The sequence below is a fragment of the Mirounga angustirostris genome, unplaced genomic scaffold, assembly GCF_029215605.1.
Source record: "Mirounga angustirostris isolate CCGP_5_RB_7025 unplaced genomic scaffold, mMirAng1.0.hap1 SCAF_7, whole genome shotgun sequence".
Classification (NCBI taxonomy): Eukaryota; Metazoa; Chordata; class Mammalia; order Carnivora; family Phocidae; genus Mirounga; species Mirounga angustirostris.
The window spans coordinates 5,794,130-5,815,284 of record NW_026991715.1 but is presented as its reverse complement, the minus strand read 5'-3'; the positions used below and the strand labels follow the sequence as shown (position 1 = coordinate 5,815,284).

At 36.7% G+C, this 21,155-nt stretch overlaps 2 protein-coding genes and 1 pseudogene across 2 annotated transcripts in view; all 3 read right to left on the bottom strand.

Annotated features, from left to right (window-relative positions):
• Positions 1–332: 332 nt before the first annotated feature.
• Positions 333–909, bottom strand: LOC135365241 (akirin-1-like; annotated as a pseudogene).
• A 5,134-nt stretch (positions 910–6,043) lies between these two features.
• Positions 6,044–7,377, bottom strand: LOC135365274 (olfactory receptor 2AJ1-like). The gene has a single exon (XM_064595617.1). It carries the CDS (start codon positions 7,001–7,003, stop codon positions 6,044–6,046), a length of 960 nt encoding a protein of 319 aa, XP_064451687.1. The 5' UTR covers positions 7,004–7,377.
• Positions 7,378–15,666: 8,289 nt separating this feature from the next.
• LOC135365307 (olfactory receptor 2T8-like) overlaps positions 15,667–21,155 on the bottom strand; it is a 68,724-nt gene continuing 63,235 nt past the window's right edge. The window contains 3 exon segments of the mRNA XM_064595641.1: positions 15,667–16,451; positions 16,454–16,492; positions 16,495–16,578. Of these exon segments, the coding sequence (XP_064451711.1) occupies positions 15,667–16,451; positions 16,454–16,492; positions 16,495–16,578 (908 nt within the window).

Sequence of the window (21,155 nt, the reverse complement as noted above, 5' to 3'; positions counted from 1 at the left end):
CACACTTCTTACAGAACCGTGCTTGCGGAAACCCCATTTGTTGAGTGCCACTGAGGGCATATTTTGCTAAACTGCTGCTCCAGGTATTTTTGTTTGGAAAATCTATCACAGTAGGGCACGGCTGTTTATCGGATGAGCAGAAAAGAATGATATGTTTGGGGCAACCAGAAAGTTTTAAGGTCTTCCAAGTTGTATGAAATGCACCTGAAGAAACGTTTACATGTTCACAGGATGCCATGTTGGAGCTGAAATGTGGTAACAAACCAGTTGCAAAAAGTGTACAGCAGCCATCTCTTGAGGTCAAACCTGGTACCCACATATGCCAGAAAGCTTCAGGACACATAGCTTGTTGTCCTTGTCCCATATCGTCACATAATCTGATCATGTGTGCATTTCACAAGAGGCTCATATTGTTCTGCTAGTTTGGTATTGAGGATTTGCTCATACTCCTCCCGAATTTTCTCTTCTTAGTCTTTTAAGAGATGCTCACATATTATTCTGACTTGTCAGAGGGGAAAAGAGGGCTGGTCCTTCTTCATCCCTGAGTAACCTGGAGAACTAGGGGCTGTGAGTGCTGAGGAATGAGGCTGACTTTCCAAAGTACAAGCTTCACTCTGATTCAGAACAGCTTCTAAATGTCTCCAACTCTGATAAGGGCTATATTCTTGTTTTATGTTCTGAAAAGTTTGTCCTAGTGTTGGAAGGCATGGATTGTTGTGGGGCAGGTTGGGGTGCTGCAGAGTCGGTGGTGGGGTCTGCTCTGGAGAAGCGGTGGCGTCTCTGTGTCCGGGGGGCCTGACCTGGAGTGGGGCCAGGCAGAGGGGCGCAGCACCGCCACTTTGGGGAACCAGGACTCCACAGCCCTGCCTCGAACTCCCTGGGCTGTTTCAATGTCGCCCCACACACCATGCCTCAGGGGCCAGGGACCAGGGCAGATTTGGAGGTAACTGCAGCCCCACCTCTGGCTCCTCAGTGTAGCTCACAAGCCAGGCCGGCTCCAACCCCAAGGCATACGTTATTTGTAAAAACATAAATCAATAAGCTGCAATTTATTAAAATGAAAATCTTATGATCTCTGACAGGAAAAACTCAAAAATAAACAGCAAGCTCCAGACTCAGAAAATCTTGAAAAAAAGGATCTCTTTCCAAAGGATACATGTGAAAAACAATTGTGTTCTAAATATACAAAGAACACTTGAAATCAACAATGAAGAAAATAACTTAATTAAGAAAACAGACTGAGTCCTATAATAGACCCATCACTACAGAAGATAGATTGCAGGGGAGGAGCAAGATGGCGGAGGAGTAGGAGATCTAAATTTTGTCTGGTCCTAGGAATTAAGCTAGGTAGGGATCAAACCATTCTGAACATCTACGAACTCAACAGGATATCGAAGAGAAGAATAGCAGCAACTCTCTGAACAGAAAAGCGACCACTTTCTGGAAGGTAGGACGTGCGGAGAAGTGAATCCGAGGTGATATTTGGGAAGACAGATGGTGGGGGAGTGGGCCTCCGTCAGCCGTTTCTGGCAAGTGATAGAGTAGCCAAGCACAAAATTGGAACTTTGAGAAGTCGGCTCCGCTGAGGGACGTTGCTCAGTGGCTAAGCGGGGGGTGGAACCCTTGTGGGACAGTGTGGTCTCAAGACCCTCGGAGTCACAGAAAGACCAGGGGTGCCTGAGTGTGGCTGAGCTCCCAGGTAGCGGAGCGGGGAAGCTGGCTGCAGAGACAGAGCCGAGAAGTCAGCTCTCAGCTCAGGGTTGCCATAAACTGTGATCCGGGGCACAGTCAGGCCACTGTTCCTCCAGCAGGGACCCAACAAGTGGCAGATCTGGGGAGACTCACCTTCCTCCCCCAGGAGGAGTGGCGCAGGAGCCACCTCAGGAATCTGCTGGGTTCAGAGAATCCATACGGTATCGGGAAATGGGAGTGATTGACTGCTTTTTTCTGGGGGCTCACTGAGAAGCGGGGCCCCGAGTTCTTGGCTCCTCTGGGGCGGAGATTGGGAGGCTGCCATTTTCACTCTCTGCCTCCAAAGCTGTACAGAAAGCTTGCAGGGAACAAAAGCTCCTGAGAGCAAACCCAAGCAGATTACTTAGCGCTGCCCCCAGCAAGGGCAGGGTAATTACTCCTTGGGAAAAGACATTTGAGAACCTCGGCAACAGGACCCTTCGCCAAAAGATCAGCAAGAACAGCCAGCCGAGGGGCACCTGGGTGGCTCAGTCATTAGGCGTCTGCCTTCGGCTCAGGTCATGATCCCAGGGTCCCGCATCAGGTTCCCTGATCCTCCAGAAGCCTGCTTCTCCCTCTCCCACTCCGCCTGCTTGTGTTCCCTCTCTCACTGTGTCTCTCTCTGTCAAATAAATAAATAAAATCTTAAAAAAAAAAAAAATCAGCCAGCCATGACCAAGTTTACCAATCAATGAGAATGGCAGATCTCCAGCACTAGGGGAATACAGCACATGGATTTCATGGCTTTTTTCCCCATGATTCTTTGGTCTTTCAAAGTGAATATTTTTAATTTTCTTTTTTTCTTTTGCTTTTTTTTTAAATTTTTTTTATTTTTCCCTTTTTCAACCAACAACTTATCATTCCCTTTTTAAAAAAAAATTTCATTTAAGAGTCATATTCTATCCCTTCATAGTAGTTTAAAGTTATTTTTGGTATATGTGTATATATATATATATATATATATATATATATATATATATATATATATATGTTGTTCTCTCTAAAATTTTGGGTTACAGCTGCTTCTAACACACCAAAATATACCCTAAATCTCTAGTGTATGGCTTTGTTCTAGTCTCCTGCCTGATCACATTCTCGCCCTCTTTTTTTTTTTATTCCTCTTCTTTCTTTTTTCAAACAACTTCTTATCAATTCTTTTATAATTTTCATCTTTCCAGTCATATTCCATCCCTTCTTCGTATTTAACCTTATTTTTGTACATATGTAAGTTTTTCTTTCTTTAAACTTTTGGGAGGCAATTTCTCCTAACAGACCAAAATACACCCAAAATCTAGTGTGTGGCACTGATCTATGAACCAGCCTGATCATATTTGATCATATCCTGTTTTTTTTTTTATCTTTTTCTTTTTTTTTTCTTTTTTTCTTTCCCTTTCTTTTCCCCCAGTTTCAGGTCTTTTCTGATTTGTTTAGTGTATATGTTTCTGGTGTCATTGTTACCCTCTTAGCATTTTGTTCTCTCATTCATCTATTGTGCTCTGCACAAAATGACAAGATGAAAAAAATCACCTACTCAATACGGACATTAGCACGATGTTGGACCTAGAGTTCAGAATCATGATTTTAAAGATACTAGCTGGGCTTGAAAAAAGCATGGGAGATATTAGAGAAACCGTTTCTGGAGAAATAAAAGAACTAAAATCTAACCAAGTTGAAATCAAAAAGGCTATTAATGAGGTGCAATCAAAAATGGAGCTCTAACTGCTAGGATAAATGAGGCAGAAGAAAAAATTAGTGAAAAATTAGTGATATAGAAGACCAAATGTTGGAAAATAAAGAAGCTGAGAAAAAGAGAGATAACCAACTACTGGATCACGAGGGCAGAATTCGAGAGATAAGTGATACCATAAGACGAAACAATATTAGAATAATTGGGATCCCAGAAGAAGAACAAAGAGGGAGAGGGGCAGAAGGTATATTGGAGCAAATTAGAGCAGAGAACTTCCCTAATTTGGGGAAAGAAACAGGCATCAAAATCCAGGAGGCACAGAGAACCCCCTTCAAAATCAATAAAAATAGGTCAACACCCCGACATCTAATAGTAAAACTTATGAGTCTCAGAGACAAAGAGAAAATCCTGAAGGCAGCTCGGGACAAGAGGTCTGTAACCTACAATGGTAGAAATATTAGATTGGCAACAGACCTATCCACAGAGACCTGACAGGCCAGAAAGGACTGGCATGATATATTCAGAGCACTAAATGAGAAAAATATGCAGTCAAGAATACTATATCCAGCTAGGCTGTCATTGAAAATAGGAGAGATAAAAAGCTTCCAGGACAAAGAAAAACTAAAGGAATTTGCAAACACAAAACCAGCCCTACAGGAAATCTTGAAAGGGGTCCTCTAAGCAAAGAGAGAGCCTAAAAGCAACATAGACCAGAAAGGAACACAGACAATATACGGTAACAGTCACCTTACAGGCAATACAATGGCGCTAAATTCCTATCTTTCAATAGTTACCCTGGATGTAAATGGGCTAAATGCCCCAATCAAAAGACATAGGCTATCAGAGTGGATTAAAAAACAAGACCCATGGATATGCTGTCTGCAAGAGACTCATTTTAGACCCAAAGACACCCCGAGATCAAAAGTGAGGGGGTGGAAAGGCATTTCCAATGCTAATGGAAAGCTGGGGTGGCAATCCTTATATCAGACAAATTAGATTTTAAACCAAAGATTATAAGAGATGAGGAAGGACACTATATCCTACTTAATGGGTCTGTCCAACAAGAAGATCTAACAATTGTAAATATCTATGCCTCTAACATGGGAGCAACTACTTCTATAAGGCAATTGATAACAAATAAAATCTTAAAAAATAAAGTCTTAAAAAATATTTTTCTTCTTTGCACTAATTTTTAGGATAAAATGCTAAAAATGTTACAAAATGTAACCCTATATGTGTACCTAAAACAAGACACAATTTTAATACACACATTAAATATTTTGTGTTTGCTTCTAGAAAGGATGAGTACTTTCATTGTACCACAACTAATGTATATATGTAAGTGTATGTATATATATTTCTCACTTCAGTAACAAAGGTTTCAAAACAAACTATTCAATGAACAATGGATATTTCAAGTGGAGTTCCGAAAAGTTTTGTGTTTTTTTTGAAACTTCCAGGTGAGGGCAGAGTGATGCATGTTGTTGTGCTGGTTTGTGATTTAATGTAGTTCTGACGTTTTGTTTCCCAGATTCCCTCTCAATTAAGTTTGAAAGGGAGCAAAAACAGAAATTGCTTGTGCCTGCTAGATTGTTTTTGGCCCCTCTACCTCACTTTCTCTGTACAGAGGTGTAGCCCTCTCACTCAGACATTCACAATACAAAAAAGATCCAGGGGTACCAGGACAGGGATGCAATTGATGTATGGAGGTTCTTGCATGCAATATTTGTTTACATCATTGTGCAAGAAAACAGGAATTGTGGATTTCAAATGGAAGTGTTTTCATGATTTAGAACTCATATTAATAGAAATTGAATGCTAGTTCTTAAATAACTCTTAATAAATGTTATTCTTACTAAATAATATTTAATGCATTGAGTATATCAAATAAGTTACATAATGTATTAGTATATTAAAATACATAATAATATATGATTTATTAAATACTAAAATACATTGGTTTATGTTTCTGTTTTATTGAGGTATAATTGATATAATTCTACTGTTCTTAGGTGTACTGCATAAAAATTTGATATATCTATATATTATAAAATAATTATCAAAATAAGTTTAGTTATCATCTGTCACCACACAGAGCTACAATTCATTTTGTTATGATGAGAACTACTAAAACCTACACTCTCAGCCACTTTCTTATATACAACAGACCATTGTTAACTACAGTCACCATGCTCTACATTACATCACAGGACTTACTTATTTTTAACTTATGTATCATATAACTAGAATTTTTACCTCTTGAACACCTGCACCCTTTTTGCCTATAATTTTTTATGAATTTTTGATAACTGCTTGTAACCTTGGAATTATAATTTTACTGTTTCATGAAATACAAAAGTTATATGGATAGATCCCATATAACGTGATAGTATTATAAAAGTCAATTTTTATAAGATCTTAGAATTTTTCATGGGAGGGAACAGTACATTTCTGGATGTATGTATTTATAAAACAAATACCTGTAAAACTTTTTTTTAATTTTCATTGGAGGTTTGGAAAAATCCACTTTCCACTCTTGATGGATAGAAACTTTGATTTTCTTTCTAAAGATATGACTAATGGATAATCTCTAAGCATTGAATATTGATATAGAAAACACATGCTTCAAGCATTTTTATTACTATCTTTAATGGAGAAAGTTACTTTGAGCATATTTTTCATTGCCTTCAGAACATCTTTATTCCTAAAACTGTAGATGATAGGGTTCAGTGTGGGTGTGAGGATGGTATAGAATATTGCCAAATATTTGTCCTGGCCCGGAGTGTGGTATGATTTGGGTCTCATGTATGTGAAAATAAATGGCCCATAGTACATTGTGACCACAATCATGTGGAAGGAACAGGTAGAAAATGACTTTTTCCGTACTTCTGATGATTTCATTTGAAGAACAGTAAGGAGAATTTGGACATAAGAAGCAAGGATTAGGGAGGAAGGGACAAGGAGAAAAATTAAGCCACTTACATAAACTCCTCGTTCAGAGAGTGTTGTGTCCACACAGGACAACTTCAACATGGCAGGGACTTCACAGAAAAAGTGATCAATGGCTCTTGGGCCACAGAAGGGAAACTGGAGTGCATAAGCTGTGTGGACTATGAAGTTGATGGTCCCAACAATCCAGGACCCTCTAGCCATGAGAATGCGGACATAGTCATTCATAAGAATGGGATAGTGCAGTGGGTGACAGATGGCTACATAGTGATCATAAGACATTGCCGCCAGGAGAAGGCACTCACCACCCAGGAGGGTGAGGGATAGAAATATCTGGAAGCCACAACCTGTGAATGAAATAGTTCTGCTGCCTGACAGAAAGTCAGTGACCATTTTGGGAACAATGTTGGAAATATGCAAGATGTCCATGAAAGACAGATGGCTGAGCAGGAAATACATTGGAGTATGGAGTCTTGAGTCCCTGAGGATAAGGAGGATCATGATTGTGTTTTCTGTTATAGTCATAATAAAAATGATGAATATAAAGGAGATGAAAACTAGACTTGATTGAGAAGAAGAAAAGAGTCCTAAAAGAATGAAATCACTGGTGAAACTGTGATTCTCATGCCCCATCATGAACTCCACTCTTTTCCTAAAATAGAAAAAATAGAGCTAAAATGCAGTGGCGTAAATCTCAAACTCATTTACATTTAGAAGCATAATAAAATGAGAGTGATGCATATTTTACAGTTCAAGTCAACAGACTCTCAACAAGCTTTGGAAGTGGGCTTGGTTTACAACATGGCCATTTATTTGTTTGAATCAACTGATGATAGTGGTCTATTGAGAAAGCTGTCAGCTCCATGTAGTCTTAATTCCGTATTCTTAAATGCAGTTCAATCTTTTGTCAAAGGTCACTTTTTAAATGAGACCTACCCTGAACAGTGTACTTAAAATCTCAGTAACCCCCGACTTGCCTATTTCTCCTTACTGTGCTGTCCTTTGATGCATTTTGCAAATCACTTTTCATCTTTTACATATTCAATAAACTTATGAACTAAATTTATTTTTTATGGTAATTCTAACTCATCAGAACTTAAACTTCCCAATGTGAAATCGTTGTTTTGCCCTCTGTATAAACTGAATGGCTACACAATGCCTGGTATATAGTAGTTCCTCAATAATATCCTTTAAATACCTGAATAAATGAATAGCATATGGAACTCAATTTTCTGTCTCATTTTTTATTTGGATAAACCCTAAAGAAAATGAAATGTATTATTTATACATCTTTCTAAAATAATAAGTAATGATATACTATAAAAACTAGCTTAATCTGTATTTATAATTTAATCTTTAATTTGTAAATATCAGCATTTAAATGTAAAAAATGAAAATTTTATTCAGTTAAAATGAGAATATATTTTAATTGGGCCAGTTTTATTAACTCCTCAAAATTGAATTATATTTCATATAGAGAATCATATTGTTTCCTAAATATAGAGAATCATATTGTTTCCTAAATAATGAAATTGTTTAGATGTGGGTAGTGACTTAAGTGTTCCCTTTACTATATGTGCACAAATTCACTATGTATGATCTATCCCTCAATAAATAGATATACATGCATACATACTTATACACACAGAGAGAATTTAAGAAAACACTGCTGCAAATCATGAAAAATAAATAACATATAAAACAAGTTATTTGCCTTCTTTAAGAACTATTCATAAATTTGGGGTTCCTGTCTGGCTTAGTCAGTAGAGCATGTGACTCTTGATCTCAGGGTTGTAAGTTCAAGCACCATGAATCTTAAAAACAACAACAAGAACACTCTTTTAAGTTTGAATGAAATGTGTTTTGGTTTTCCCTTTGGGAAGCAAATTTACAAATATGTCCCTGATAAAATATAAATAATGTGTATTTTTCTGTTTTATTTTAGTGATTATTGAGATACTTCATTATGAAATAAACCTCTACACTCTATTTTGATGGCCTGGAATGTGACCACTGTTTTGCTATAACGTTAGGTATATGAAAAGATTAACCTTTGAATGACGTTGCAGATATATACATGTTTAAGTAGGTCTTGCTGTTTTGACTGGTTTGACCAACAGCTCAGTAAAATTCGGTAAGGACATGGATTGAGATTTAAGGGCATCGATGCCTTCCATGAACTGGTGGATCATAAGTTAGTCTTTAAAATCTATGAATAAAAAAATCAATGAATATTATTGACAACTCAAATTCAATATATCATTATCCAAAGTTGTTGACTTTTTCTCACTGCCAAAAATAATTTTGTCATTCTGGTTTTCCATTTTCCATTAATGATTTCAATTGTTATGCTCATTCTCATCAAAAATCCATACTCGATTTTAGTGTTGAGAAGTGTGGGGGCATCTGAGAGACACAGTCAGTTAAATGCCCAGCTCTTGGTTTTGCCTCAGGTTGTCATATCAGGGTCATGAGATCAAGCCCCAGGGCAGGCTGTGCACACAGGTACAGAGTCTGCTTAACACTTTCCCTCCCTTTCCCTGTCTCCCTTTCTCTAAAATAAATAAATCTTAAAAAAAATAAAAAAAGGAAAAAGAAAACAAAAGTATATGTAACGTCTATTTTCTGCAGAACCCCATCACATAGTAGTCCCTGGCCTATTGTAGGTTCTCAGTAAATGTTTGTTCAAGGTATTTTTGACTATGGACTCTGATATCCAAAGTTATCCACAATATATCAATTATATTTACATTTTTAAAGAGTTTGTGCTGCCTCTACAAGAATATTTTGTCTACATTTGTCTTCAGATATTAGAAGTACTCCATAATAAATTCAACAACTACTTCATCTTCTAGGTTCTGCTACTTTCTTTCCACTTCCATGGGGCACCTGAAGTTCAAGAGCTGAGCTGAGATCGAGTCCAGTGCTTAACCAACTAAGCCACCCAGGTGTACAACCATCTTTTAAGAATCTTTGCCTACCTGGTCAATCAGGCATCTGGAATATCCTTCCATGATGCTAGAATGATAGATAAAATGATACCTTCTATGCCATCCAGAATGTTGAATGAAATCTGTTCTTGAATCCAAAGAGGTATACTCTAATGGTGAGCTTCCTAACACTATGTTTAAAAGTGGGAAGACAAATGTTACATATCCTGTAAAATCTTCCAAATCTGTGCTACCCTTATAAAGTTATAGTCTCTTTCTCTCTATATGACATTAAATATTCTCTGTCTAATAATACTAAATGTAAGCAAAGAGATGTAACATGCAGTTTACACCATCCTAACCTCTAGAAGTTTGGAGACTAATTATATAAGATGCTGTCATCATTAAATACCAAGTCTTTAGCTATAAACACAGTCATATCCCAAACTTGTCTCCCAGGTAAAAGAAAGGCTTCCATGCACTTTACCTAGTGAATGCAATATGCTCAAATATTTTTTTACCATTTTACATTTGTCAAGATTTTGAAAATTCATTATACAGCACTAATATGCCTTAACTAGTTTGAAAAATATTCTTTTCATTTTTCTGTCACATCTCTCAGTACATGAATAAAACATTCAGAATATGTCCTTAAATTTAAACAGTAGGGAAATTACATTTAAATAGAAGGAAACTATTCAATAAAATTAGTAAGACTACACATCTATTCAATTATTTGTATGTTCCTACATTACATCTTTATATTAAAATTTTGACTGTAAGATGAAAGACAAAAATAATAGATCATTACTTCCTGAGTAATATTTATCTTGAGGTGTTTAATGTAGAAATCCTGGGAATATTAAGTCTGATATACATGCTTGTATTTATACTAAAAGATAATGCTACTTTGAATATCTTTTATTTTTTCCTTGCTTAATTGTTCTGGCTAGAACTCTCAGTACTATATGGAATAGAAATTTTAAGATGATCATTCTTGTGTTGTTTCTGATCTTAGAGAAACAAAGTTTTCAGCATTTTTAGTATTGATTTATTATGTGTGTTTTTTTTTTTTTCTATAACTAATGTTTGGAGAGTTTTTATCAAGACAATATGTTGCATTTTATCAAATGTTTTTTCCTGCACCTATTGAGATGATCATATGATTTTTATATCATTTTGTTAAATATATGGTTCTACTTATGCTTAGATTCCTTTTTCTGGGTCTTGGTATAGAGCCCCATATCAGGCTCCATGCTCAACACTGAGTCTGTTTGAGGATTCTCTCTGCCTGCCCTCCCCCTCTTTAAATCCATAAATAAATCTTTAAAAAAATGTTTGCTCATGGAAGAAAGAAATTTATAAATGAGAATAATTTTGGAGAGGAGAGAGGTTATGTGGAGCCTCAAAGGCTGAGAATATCTACAATTTTGAGAAACTTCCTACATTCCATGATCACTTCCTGTCTCTCATGGGGATTTTATTGAAGAGGGGCATAGTCAACACAAGTTAAAAGCCTAGTTTATTTTGATAGACTCAGTGTCTATTTTGAAAAGCTGAAAAGATAAAATTTGTTTACACTTCAAAACAACAGTGTTAAAACTAATATACAGCACATGGACAGAAACCTTAATGAAAATTATGATTTTGGGGGCACCTGGGTGGCTCAGTTAGTTAAGCGGCTGCCTTTGACTCAGGTCATGATCCCAGGGTCCTGGGATCCAGCCCCGTGTTGGGATCCCTTCTTCTCACTCTCCCTCTGCTGCTCCCCCTGCTTGTGCACTCTCTCTGTCAAATAAATAAAATATTTTTAAAAATATGATTTTTCAAATTCCTTTTTTATTCTTGTACTCCTAATTAATTCAAAAAATTTGAGAAAAGTGTATGAACTTTTTCTTCCATATATGTAATTTTCTATTATATCTCACTTCAGTATGTTCACATATTTTATGTCAGAGACTATGTGCGAATTGGCTTTATATATAAAAATATATATTTACATATACATATATTTATAATTATACACCCACACTTTCTCATTGAAATGACACAATGTCTGAGCCAGGAATAAGTCAATGAATGTGTAAGTGTCTAGAGACTGGAAAACATATAGTCCATGCTGCTTAACCAACAATGGCTTAAAAGTCCCCACATCATAAAATTAAAAAGATGGAATTCTTGATCATGCCACATATCATCTTTGAACTTGCATCTCTTCAGAAGCAGCTAATGATACTTCTCTTGCTGTAAACATCAGCAGTCTGTGACATGTGAAAAAAGGACATGGAAGGACAGTCAATATAACAACAACAATATATGGTATATACCATTTCTTATTTATCCATTCATGTGTTGATGGACATCTGGACTCTGCTTATTTTGGCTATTGTGGACATTGCTACTATAAACATTGTGATGCATATGCGACTTTCAATCACTTTGTATCTGTTGACATTCATATTTATAGCTGAATAATATTCTATTGTATCTATACACCACTTCTGTATCCGTTCATCAATCGATGGACATTTGGGCTGCTTCCATATCTTGGCAATTATAAATAATGATGTCGTAAACAAAGGGGTACATGTATCCCTTTAAATTAGTATTTTTGTATCCTTTGAGTAAATACCTAGTGGTGCAATTGCTGGATCATAGAGTAGTTCTGTTTTTCACTTTCTGAAGAACCTCTATATTGTTTTCCAGAGTGACGACCCCAGTTTGCATTCCTACCAATACTACATTAGGGATTCTTTTTCCTCCACAGCCTCGCCAACAATTTATACTTCTTGTGTTATTGATTTTAGCCATTCTGACAGGTATGAGGTAACATCTCATTGTAGTGTTGATTGGCATTTCCCTGATGATGAGTGATGTTTTTATTCATTTTTTTTTAGTTCAAGTTCAATGAACATTTAGCATTATATTAGGTTCAGCAACTGTTTTCTCAAGGCCCTTAATTTTCTGCTAACAGTTTGAGTTTTGTTTTGTTTTGCTTTTGGCTTATTGGTTTGTTTTTGAATTCTGACTGCAAACTGATCCTATGAAAAAAACGACAGAATTTTAGTATTAGTTTTGGGTCCATGCCTCTTCCAGGAATGAAAATATGCTGTAGTTAATATTGTTGCATAGCAAGAAGTGCAAATGGCAGTGGTTTAAAATAACAATACTAAGTTATTTTCCTCATAAATCTTGTTAGGCAAAATTTGACAGACACCTCATTTTTGTGTCAGTTGGGGCATCTCAAGTGGGATCTGGAGATTCATCTCCAAGATAACTTATATATACTTTATATATAAATATAAATGCATATATATACATCTATAACAACTTATCAGCATAAACTGTTTCATGGACTCATATATCCCAATATGTGAGTAATTCAGCTACACTACCACAAATAATTTTCAAATGATTGCAGCCTAAAGCATATCATTTTACATAGCCTGGAATAGGGTATCTATTTTTACATTGTATTCTTTTAGAATGAATTATGTTTGAGACTGATGTGTGCTCTCATAGTTGGCATATCATTCTCCAGTAATTTAATTTGTTAATTTTAATTGAGAGAATGATGATGGAACAAAGAATTTTATTCTAACATTTCAGTTTCAAGGACCTGGCATTCTCTTTGGGACAAAATCTTGTACTTATCAATATGGAACAGCATTTTTTTTTTAAAAACCTTGAATATATATAGATATGTTCTTTTGTTTGAGATGATGTGAGATAATTACAGAAATAGACTCAGTAGTTCATTCAGATGTTAAAATTCATATTTTAAGAATTTTGGCAAGAGACCATTTAAATTTGATATTCTTCATTTTAAATGTGCCACTTCCTTAGAATCAAAATATGTAGGGTATAGGTCCTTCTTTTTAAAAATTTTTTTGTATCCTGCCACATTACTGAATTGCTGGATGAGTTCTAGTAATTTGGGGGTGGAGTCTTCTGGGTTTTCCACATAAAGTATCATGTCATCTGGGAAAAAGAGAGTTTGACTTCTTCTTTGCCAATTTGAATACCTTTTATTTCTTTTTGTTGTCTGATTGCTGTTGCCAGGACTTCTAGTACTATGTTGAACAGCAGTGGTGAGAGTGGGCACCCTTGATGTGTTCTTGATCTTAAGGGAAAGGCTCTCAGCTTTTCCCCATTGAGGATGATATTCGCTGTGGGTTTTTCATAGATGGATTTTATGAACTTGAGGAATGTTCCCTCTTTCCCTATACTCTGAAGAAAGGGGAACCCTCTCACACTGTTGGTGGGAATGCAAGTTGGTACAGCCACTTTGGAAAACAGTGTGGAGGTGCCTCAAAAATTTAAAACTAGAGCTACCCTATGACCCAGCAATTGCACTAGTGGGTATTTACCCCAAAGACACAGATGTAGTGAAAAGAAGGGCCATATGTACCCCAATGTTCATAGCAGCAATGTCCGCAATAGCCAAACTGTGGAAAGAGCCGAGATGCCCTTCAACAGATGAATGAATAAAGAAGATGTGGTCCATATATACAATGGAATATTACTCAGCCATCAGAAAGGATGAATACCCAACTTTTACATCAACATGGATGGGACTGGAGGAGATTATGCTAAGTGAAATAAGTCAAGCAGAGAAAGTCAATTATCATATGGTTTCACTTATTTGTGGAAGATAAGGAATAGCATGGAGGACATTAGGAGAAGGAAGGGAAAAATGAAGGGGGTGAAATCAGAGGGAGAGTTGAACCATTAGAGACTATGGACTCTGAGAAACAAACCGAGGGTTTTAGAGGGGAAGGGGGTGGGGGGATGGGTTAGCCCGGTGATGGGTATCAAGGAGGGCATGTACTTCATGGAGCACTGGGTGTTATACGAAAACAGTGAATTGTGGATCACCACAACAAAAACTAATGATGTAATGTATGGTGACTAACATAATAAAATAAAATTTAAAAAAAAGACAAAATTTTTTTTTTGGAAAATTAACTATCCTAAAACTTGCAACTCAACAGTTGCAGAAAGATTATAAGACTTCTCCCAAGCCATTAGATTTATGTCCCTTATTGAAATACAAAGATGAAACCTTCAACCCTAGGGCTTTCATTGGGAACAAAGATGATTTCTTATATATAAGTCAATAGAAAATATTTATTTTAATCTGTGGGAAAAGGGACTTTTTTATCTTAATTACTATTATGAATAAATCTATTGTCTGTGTTGATTTATGTGGTTAATTCTATCATGTGTGAATTATTTTTTAATTAGTGTTACTTATTTTCAGAGAGAGATGTTCACTTCCACTCTTCATGATTATTGTATGTTTTTTTAATTAAGTTGTATGTCCATTATGGGTCTTGAACTCATGACCTTGAGATCAACAGTCATATATTTTACTGATTATGCCAGCCAGTGATTGCTACATATTTAAATGTACACAGGTCAATCTACTTACCTTGTACATAATGATTTTTAACTCACATATACCCTCAGAAAATCCTCTTCTAGCAAAAATTATGACAATATTTCCTACAAGATTTTTATATATTTTTCATATTCATTTAACTTTATTTGAAATTTATTATATCAAAATTATATGAAACTGAGATGTACATTGCTTTTTTCAAATAAATTATTCACTCTTTAAATAATCCATCCTCAAAATTGCACACACACACACAGAGTTGGAGTTGTTGACACAAAATGAACAAACTTTTAAAATCTCTAAAAGAAAGGTTTTTTTTTTAGCTTTTGTTCTGTTTTTGGTTTTGTTTTTCCAGTCCAGGTTAGGACAACTGCCTGGGATACAGTCTTTACTAAGGACATAAAACATGAAATGTTCACATCATTAGGTGAAAGGTATTTCAGAAAGTTATAGACCTTATCTTAGGACTGTAAACTTAGGACTTAGTTTATCTGCAGGGCTGTCTGACTTCAGTCTCATGGGACCAGGGAGGTTCTACACTTAGCCATATGCTTGGAATATGCTCCATTTTAGGTTATTTATAAATGAATCAGATGTACAATTGGTGCCAAGGTCAGAAATTGAATTTGCTGACTCTGGTAATGGTTAAAGTTTGGTTTCCTTGAGATCCAATGAGCAGGGCCCATGCACATTAAAAGTTGAAAATCTTTATTTTATCAATGTCTAGCATATCTTTTACTTACAGTGCCTCAGCCATTTACTCTTATTGCTGAGGTCCAAAGTCCAGAACAAAAATACTATAAGGATGTATGAAAGCAGGACAAATGTAAATTTTAATGTACTAAATATAAAGTAAATATATTTTTCAATAGTGAAAACTGGCCAAGTGAGAACAAAATATATTGATATAACAAATTTCATAATGGATCCCGTTTGGCTGCTGCCAGTTTATCCAATTCCTCTCACTATAGACGTCCCAGAAAATGTTTCTCTAGCCATTGTCTCAAAGCCCCCTTGACGTCTTCGTTCCTCACACTGTAGATAAGGGGGTTCAACACAGGTGTGAAGATGGTGTAAGAAGCAGAGACCACCTTGTCATGGGCCACTGAGCGGTAGGATTTGGGCCGCACATAGATGAGTAGGAGAGTGCCACAGAAGAGCCCCACCACAGCCAGGTGAGAGGAGCAGGTGACAAACGCTTTCTTCTGAGCTGCAGTGGACCGCATGCGGAGCCCAGCAGCCAAGATGAGACTGTAGGAAGCCAAAAGGAGAGACAGAGGGATCAAGAGCATCAGGAGGCAGCACACATACGTGAAAAACTTAAAAAAGGTAGCGTGGGCACAGGCAAGGTGCGTGAGTGTGGGTGCCTCACGAAAGAAGTGGGTGATTTCTCGAGAATGGCAGTAAGGGAAGCTCAGAGTGGCACCAGGCTGCATCAGCCCATCCACCCCTCCCGGAAGCCAGGAGCCTGTGTTCACGTGCAAGCAGAGCTTCTGATTCATGAGGATGGGGTAGCGCAGGGGGTGACGTATGGCCACATAGCGGTCATAGGCCATGGCCGCTAAGAGGAAGCACTCACCCTCTCCCAGCATGGGAAACAGTAAACTCCGGGCTCCACAGCCAGCAGGAGAGATGGACCTGGTGCCCAGCAGGTAGTTGGTTGCCATTTGGGGGACTATGGTGGAAACCAGCATCATGTCCATGAGGGAGAGCTGGCTAAGCAGGAAGTACATGGGTGTGTGCCGCTGGGGTCCTCATGGTTGAGCACAATCATGAGGGCATTGCCCATCAGGAGATGAGGAAGAGCATGAGCACCATTGAAAAGAGGAACAGATGGGTCTGAGTGCAGTTAAAGACCCCTAAAAGAATGAAGTATACTGTGTGGTGTCATTTGCATCTTCCATGGCTCAGTTCATGCCTGGAAGGCAAGGAATTATAAGGAGTCAGAGTTGTTTGAAAGGAAGGTTAGGCATTTATTTAAGAAGATGTGGTCAAACGACAGAAAAAAATGAGACTTGGAGGAATAATTATGTCTTTAATCTTTCACTTCATGACAAGATGTTTGCCTTAGCATCCTATCATACATCTCTGTTATTATTATACAATATTTTTTAATCCAAATAAATTGCATAACAAGTATATCTTGTAGTACACATCACACTTCTGTTATTTCTGTATATCTTGTTAGTATGCCACACATAATTTACTCACGGTGTTAGGAAATATTATGCCTTCCCAGTTTTCTAAAATTTGTGTACTTCTGTGTTGAAAGAGCCTCATAGTCATGCCTTTTAGTTAATATTAAAGTGATATATCTCTTAATTATGGCTATGGCTTTTTCATGTTTCTCATATGTTTAAGTTAATGTCTCAAGATTTTCTTTGATGTCGTGAGAAATTGTTTTAGCTTAAAAAGTACAGAAAAATAAATATAAAACTACTATAACTCAGTTTTCAGGTGAGAGACACAAAATGGCTATATTTCTCTATTTTACATGTGTGTTTAGTACATGGTTTCAATATGCCAGGCTTCCAGCTACCACAGATATTGCAACAAAGCACCTACCACCATATTGGTCATATTATCATTGTGTTTACGCACGATTAGAGGGAACTTACCTCAGTGTAGAGACCTTGCAACAGTTAATTTTTATACCTAGTATGTACTCGCAAAATGCTGAATTTGATTAAACGTGTGCATGACAAAAAGTCAATTTCATAAATGTTTATAACACTAAGGAACATAAAAAATGGTTTTACTTATTTGAATTTTGTTACCAGTAATCATACATCCTCAAAGGTAGGAGGTAGATTAATTTATTAACTGATTAAGTTATTAATTATAAAATTAATCACATTTTAATTAACTGGTAATTTGACTAATTATCTAACTGGTTTATTAAGACCTGCTTAAATCAAGTTATGTCCAACTTACTCTGAAATATAGCATTACCTGCAAATAAAACATGGAGAATCTCCTTTATTTTCAGAGATTATTTATATATTCCCTAAAGCCTCAGGCTTTCATTTTTCTTATCTGTAAGTATCTATGGTAGTAGAATTAGATGTATATGCAAATGATTTCTTTTTTATATTTATGTAACATTTGTATTTCCCTTACAAATTCACTCTATCAAAAACTAAAATAGATTAATGATTACCAAGATTTTAGGATTGGAATTTATTCATAATCTATAAGATAGCAAATCCTTATTTACTATTTATGTAAATTAATTGGTAAGCAGTGAAAAATTTTAAATGTGCAAAACCTTTCATAAATATTACATTGTTTTAAGTATCTAGCATATATGAGCAATACCCAGAGTATCATTAAATGATACAGATATTCTGTGCATCAAAATAGCTATAAATAAGACACAATAATGAGCATATCACAATCATGGTTTAATTCAATAATATATATATGGCATATGTATATAGTTTTTTATTCTATTTATTTATTTTTATTTTTTAAAAGATTTTATTTATTTATTTGACAGAGAGAGAGTTAGTGAGAGCAGGAACACAAGCAGTGGGAGTGGGAGAGGGAGAAGCAGGCTTCCCACAGAGCAAATAAATAAATAAGTAAAATCTTTTTTAAAAACTACATATAGTGGCACCTGGGTGGCTCAGTCATTAGGCTCAGGTCATGATCCCGGGGTCCTGGAATCGAGTCCCACATCGGGCTCCCTGCTCGGCGGGGAGCCTGCTTCTCCCTCTCCCACTCCCACTGCTGGTGTTCCCTCTCTCGCTGTATCTCTCTGTCAAATAAATAAAATATTTTAAAAAAATAAAATACTAAAATTTCTGTTACATCAATTTTGAATTGAAGTTTATATTTTATATTGCATGTATTTGAGATACTTCTATGTTATTATCCACTTAAAATCAATGGGCAGCTCTATTTTTAATTCTTTGAGGAACCTCCATACTGTTTTCCAGAGTGGCTGCACCAGCTTGCATTCCCACCAACAGTGTAGGAGGGTTCTCCTTTCTCCACATCCCCGCCAACATCTGTCCTTTCCTGACTTGTTAATTTTAGCCATTCTGAGTGGTGTGAGGTGGGATCTCATTGAGGTTTTGATTTGGATTTCCCTGATGCCGAGCGATATTGAGCACTTTTCCATTTGTCTGTTGGCCATTTGGATGTCTTCTTTGGAAAAATGTCTGTTCCTGTCTTCTGCCCATTTCTGGATTGGATTCTTTGTTCTTTGGGTGTTGAGTTTGATAAGTTCCTTATACATTTTGGATATTAGCCCTTTATCTGATATGTCATTTGCAAATATCTTCTCCCATTCTGTCGGTTGTCTTTTGGTTTTGTTGACTGTTTCTTTTGCTGTACAAAAGCTTTTTATCTTGATGAAGTTCCAATAGTTCATTTTTACCCTTGCTTCCCTTCCTTTAGCGATGTTTCTAGGAAGAAGTTGCTGTGGCTGAGGTCGAAGAGGTTGCTGCCTATGTCCTTCTTTAGGATTTTGATGGACTCCTGTCTCACATTGAGGCCTTTCAACCATTTGGAGTCTATTTTTGTGTGTGGTGTAAGAAAATGGTCCAGTTTCATTTTTCTGCATGTGGCTATCCAATTTTGCTAACACCATTTGTTGAAGAGACTGTCTTTTTTCCATTGGACATTCTTTCCTGCTTTGTCAAAGATTAGTTGACCATAGAGTTGAGGGTCCATTTCTGGGCACTCTATTCTGTTCCATTGATCTATGTGTCTGTTTTTCTGCCAGTATCATACTGTCTTGATGATGACAGCTTTGTAATAGAGCTGGAAGTCCGGAATTGTGATGCTGCCAGCTTTGCTTTTCTTTTTCAACATTCCTCTGGCTATGCGTGGTCTTTTCTGGTTCCATACAAATTTTAGGATTATTTGTTCCATTTCTTTGAAAAAAGTGGATGGTATTTTCATGGGGATTGCATTGAATGTGTAGATTGCTCTAGGTAGTATTGACATCTTCACAATATTTGTTCTTCCAATCCATGAGCATGGAACATTTTTCCATTTCTTTGTGTCTTCCTCAATTTCTTTCATGAGTATTTTAGAGTTTTCTGAGGACAGATCCTTTGCCTCTTTGGTTAGATTTATTCCTAGGTATCTTATGGTTTTGGGTGCAGTCGTAAATGGGATCAACTCCTTAATTTCTCTTTCTTCTGTCTCGTTGTTGGTGTATAGGAATGCCACTGATTTCTGTGCATTGATTTTACATCCTGCCACTTTACTGAATTCCTGTATGAGTTCTAGCAGTTTTGGGGTGGAGTCTTTGGGATTTTCCACATAAACTATCATATCATCTGCAAAGAGTGAGAGTTTGACTTCTTCTTTGCCGATTTGGATGCCTTTGATTTCTTTTTGTTGTCTGATTGCTGTGGCTAGGACTTCTAATACTATGTTGAATAGCAGTGGTGAGAGTGGACATCCCAGCTGTGTTCCTGACCTTAGGGGGAAAGCTCTCACTTTTTCCCCATTGAGAATGATATTCACTGTGGGTTTTTCTTAGATGGCTTTTATGATATTGAGGTATGTACCCTCGATCCCTATACTCTGAAGAGTTTTGATCAAGAAAGGATGCTGTACTGCATCAAATGCTGTTTCTGCAACTATTGAGAGGATCATATCGTTCTTGTTCTTTCTTTTATTAATGTATTGTAGCACATTGATTGATTGCAGATGTTGAGCCAACCTTGCATCCCAGGGATAAATCCCACTTGGTCACGGTGAATAATCTTTTTAATGTACTGTTGTATCCTATTGGCTAGTATTTTGCTGTGAATTTTTGCGTCCATGTTCATCAAGGGTATAGGTCAGTAATTCTCCTTTTTGATGGGGTCTTTGTCTGGTTTGGGAATCAAGGTAATGGTGGCCTCATAAAACGAGTTTGGAAGTTTTCTTTCCATTTCTATTTTTTAGAACACTTTCAGAAGAATAGGTTTTAATTCTTCTTTAAATGTTTGGTACAATTCCCCTGGGAAGCCATCTGGCCCTGGGCTTTTGTTTGTTGGGAGATTTTTGATGACTGCTTTAATTTCCTTAGGGGTTATAGGTCTGTTCGTGTTTTCTGTTCCTTCTTGGTTCAGTTTTGGTAGTTGATACATCTCTAGGGATGCATCCATTTCTTCCAGGTTATCTAATTTGCTGGAATAGGGTTGCTCATAATATGTTCTTACAATTCCTTGTATTTCTTTGGTGTTGGTTTTGATCTCTCCTCTTTTATTCATGATTTTGTTGATTTGGGTCATTTGCAGGTCTCCTACACCTCTGCCATCTTGCTTCCTACCCTTGAACAATAACTTTTTGATTTGTTTTTGTTTTAATCCCCCTGGTTGCAGATGGCAAAAATACTTTGCTGTGGTAATACTTAAGGGGAAGTTTAGCATAGTGATCATGATGGCAGATATCTCTCAGGAAGGAGAAAATCATTTAGAACAGAAGAGGGGTACAAGAGAATTCATTG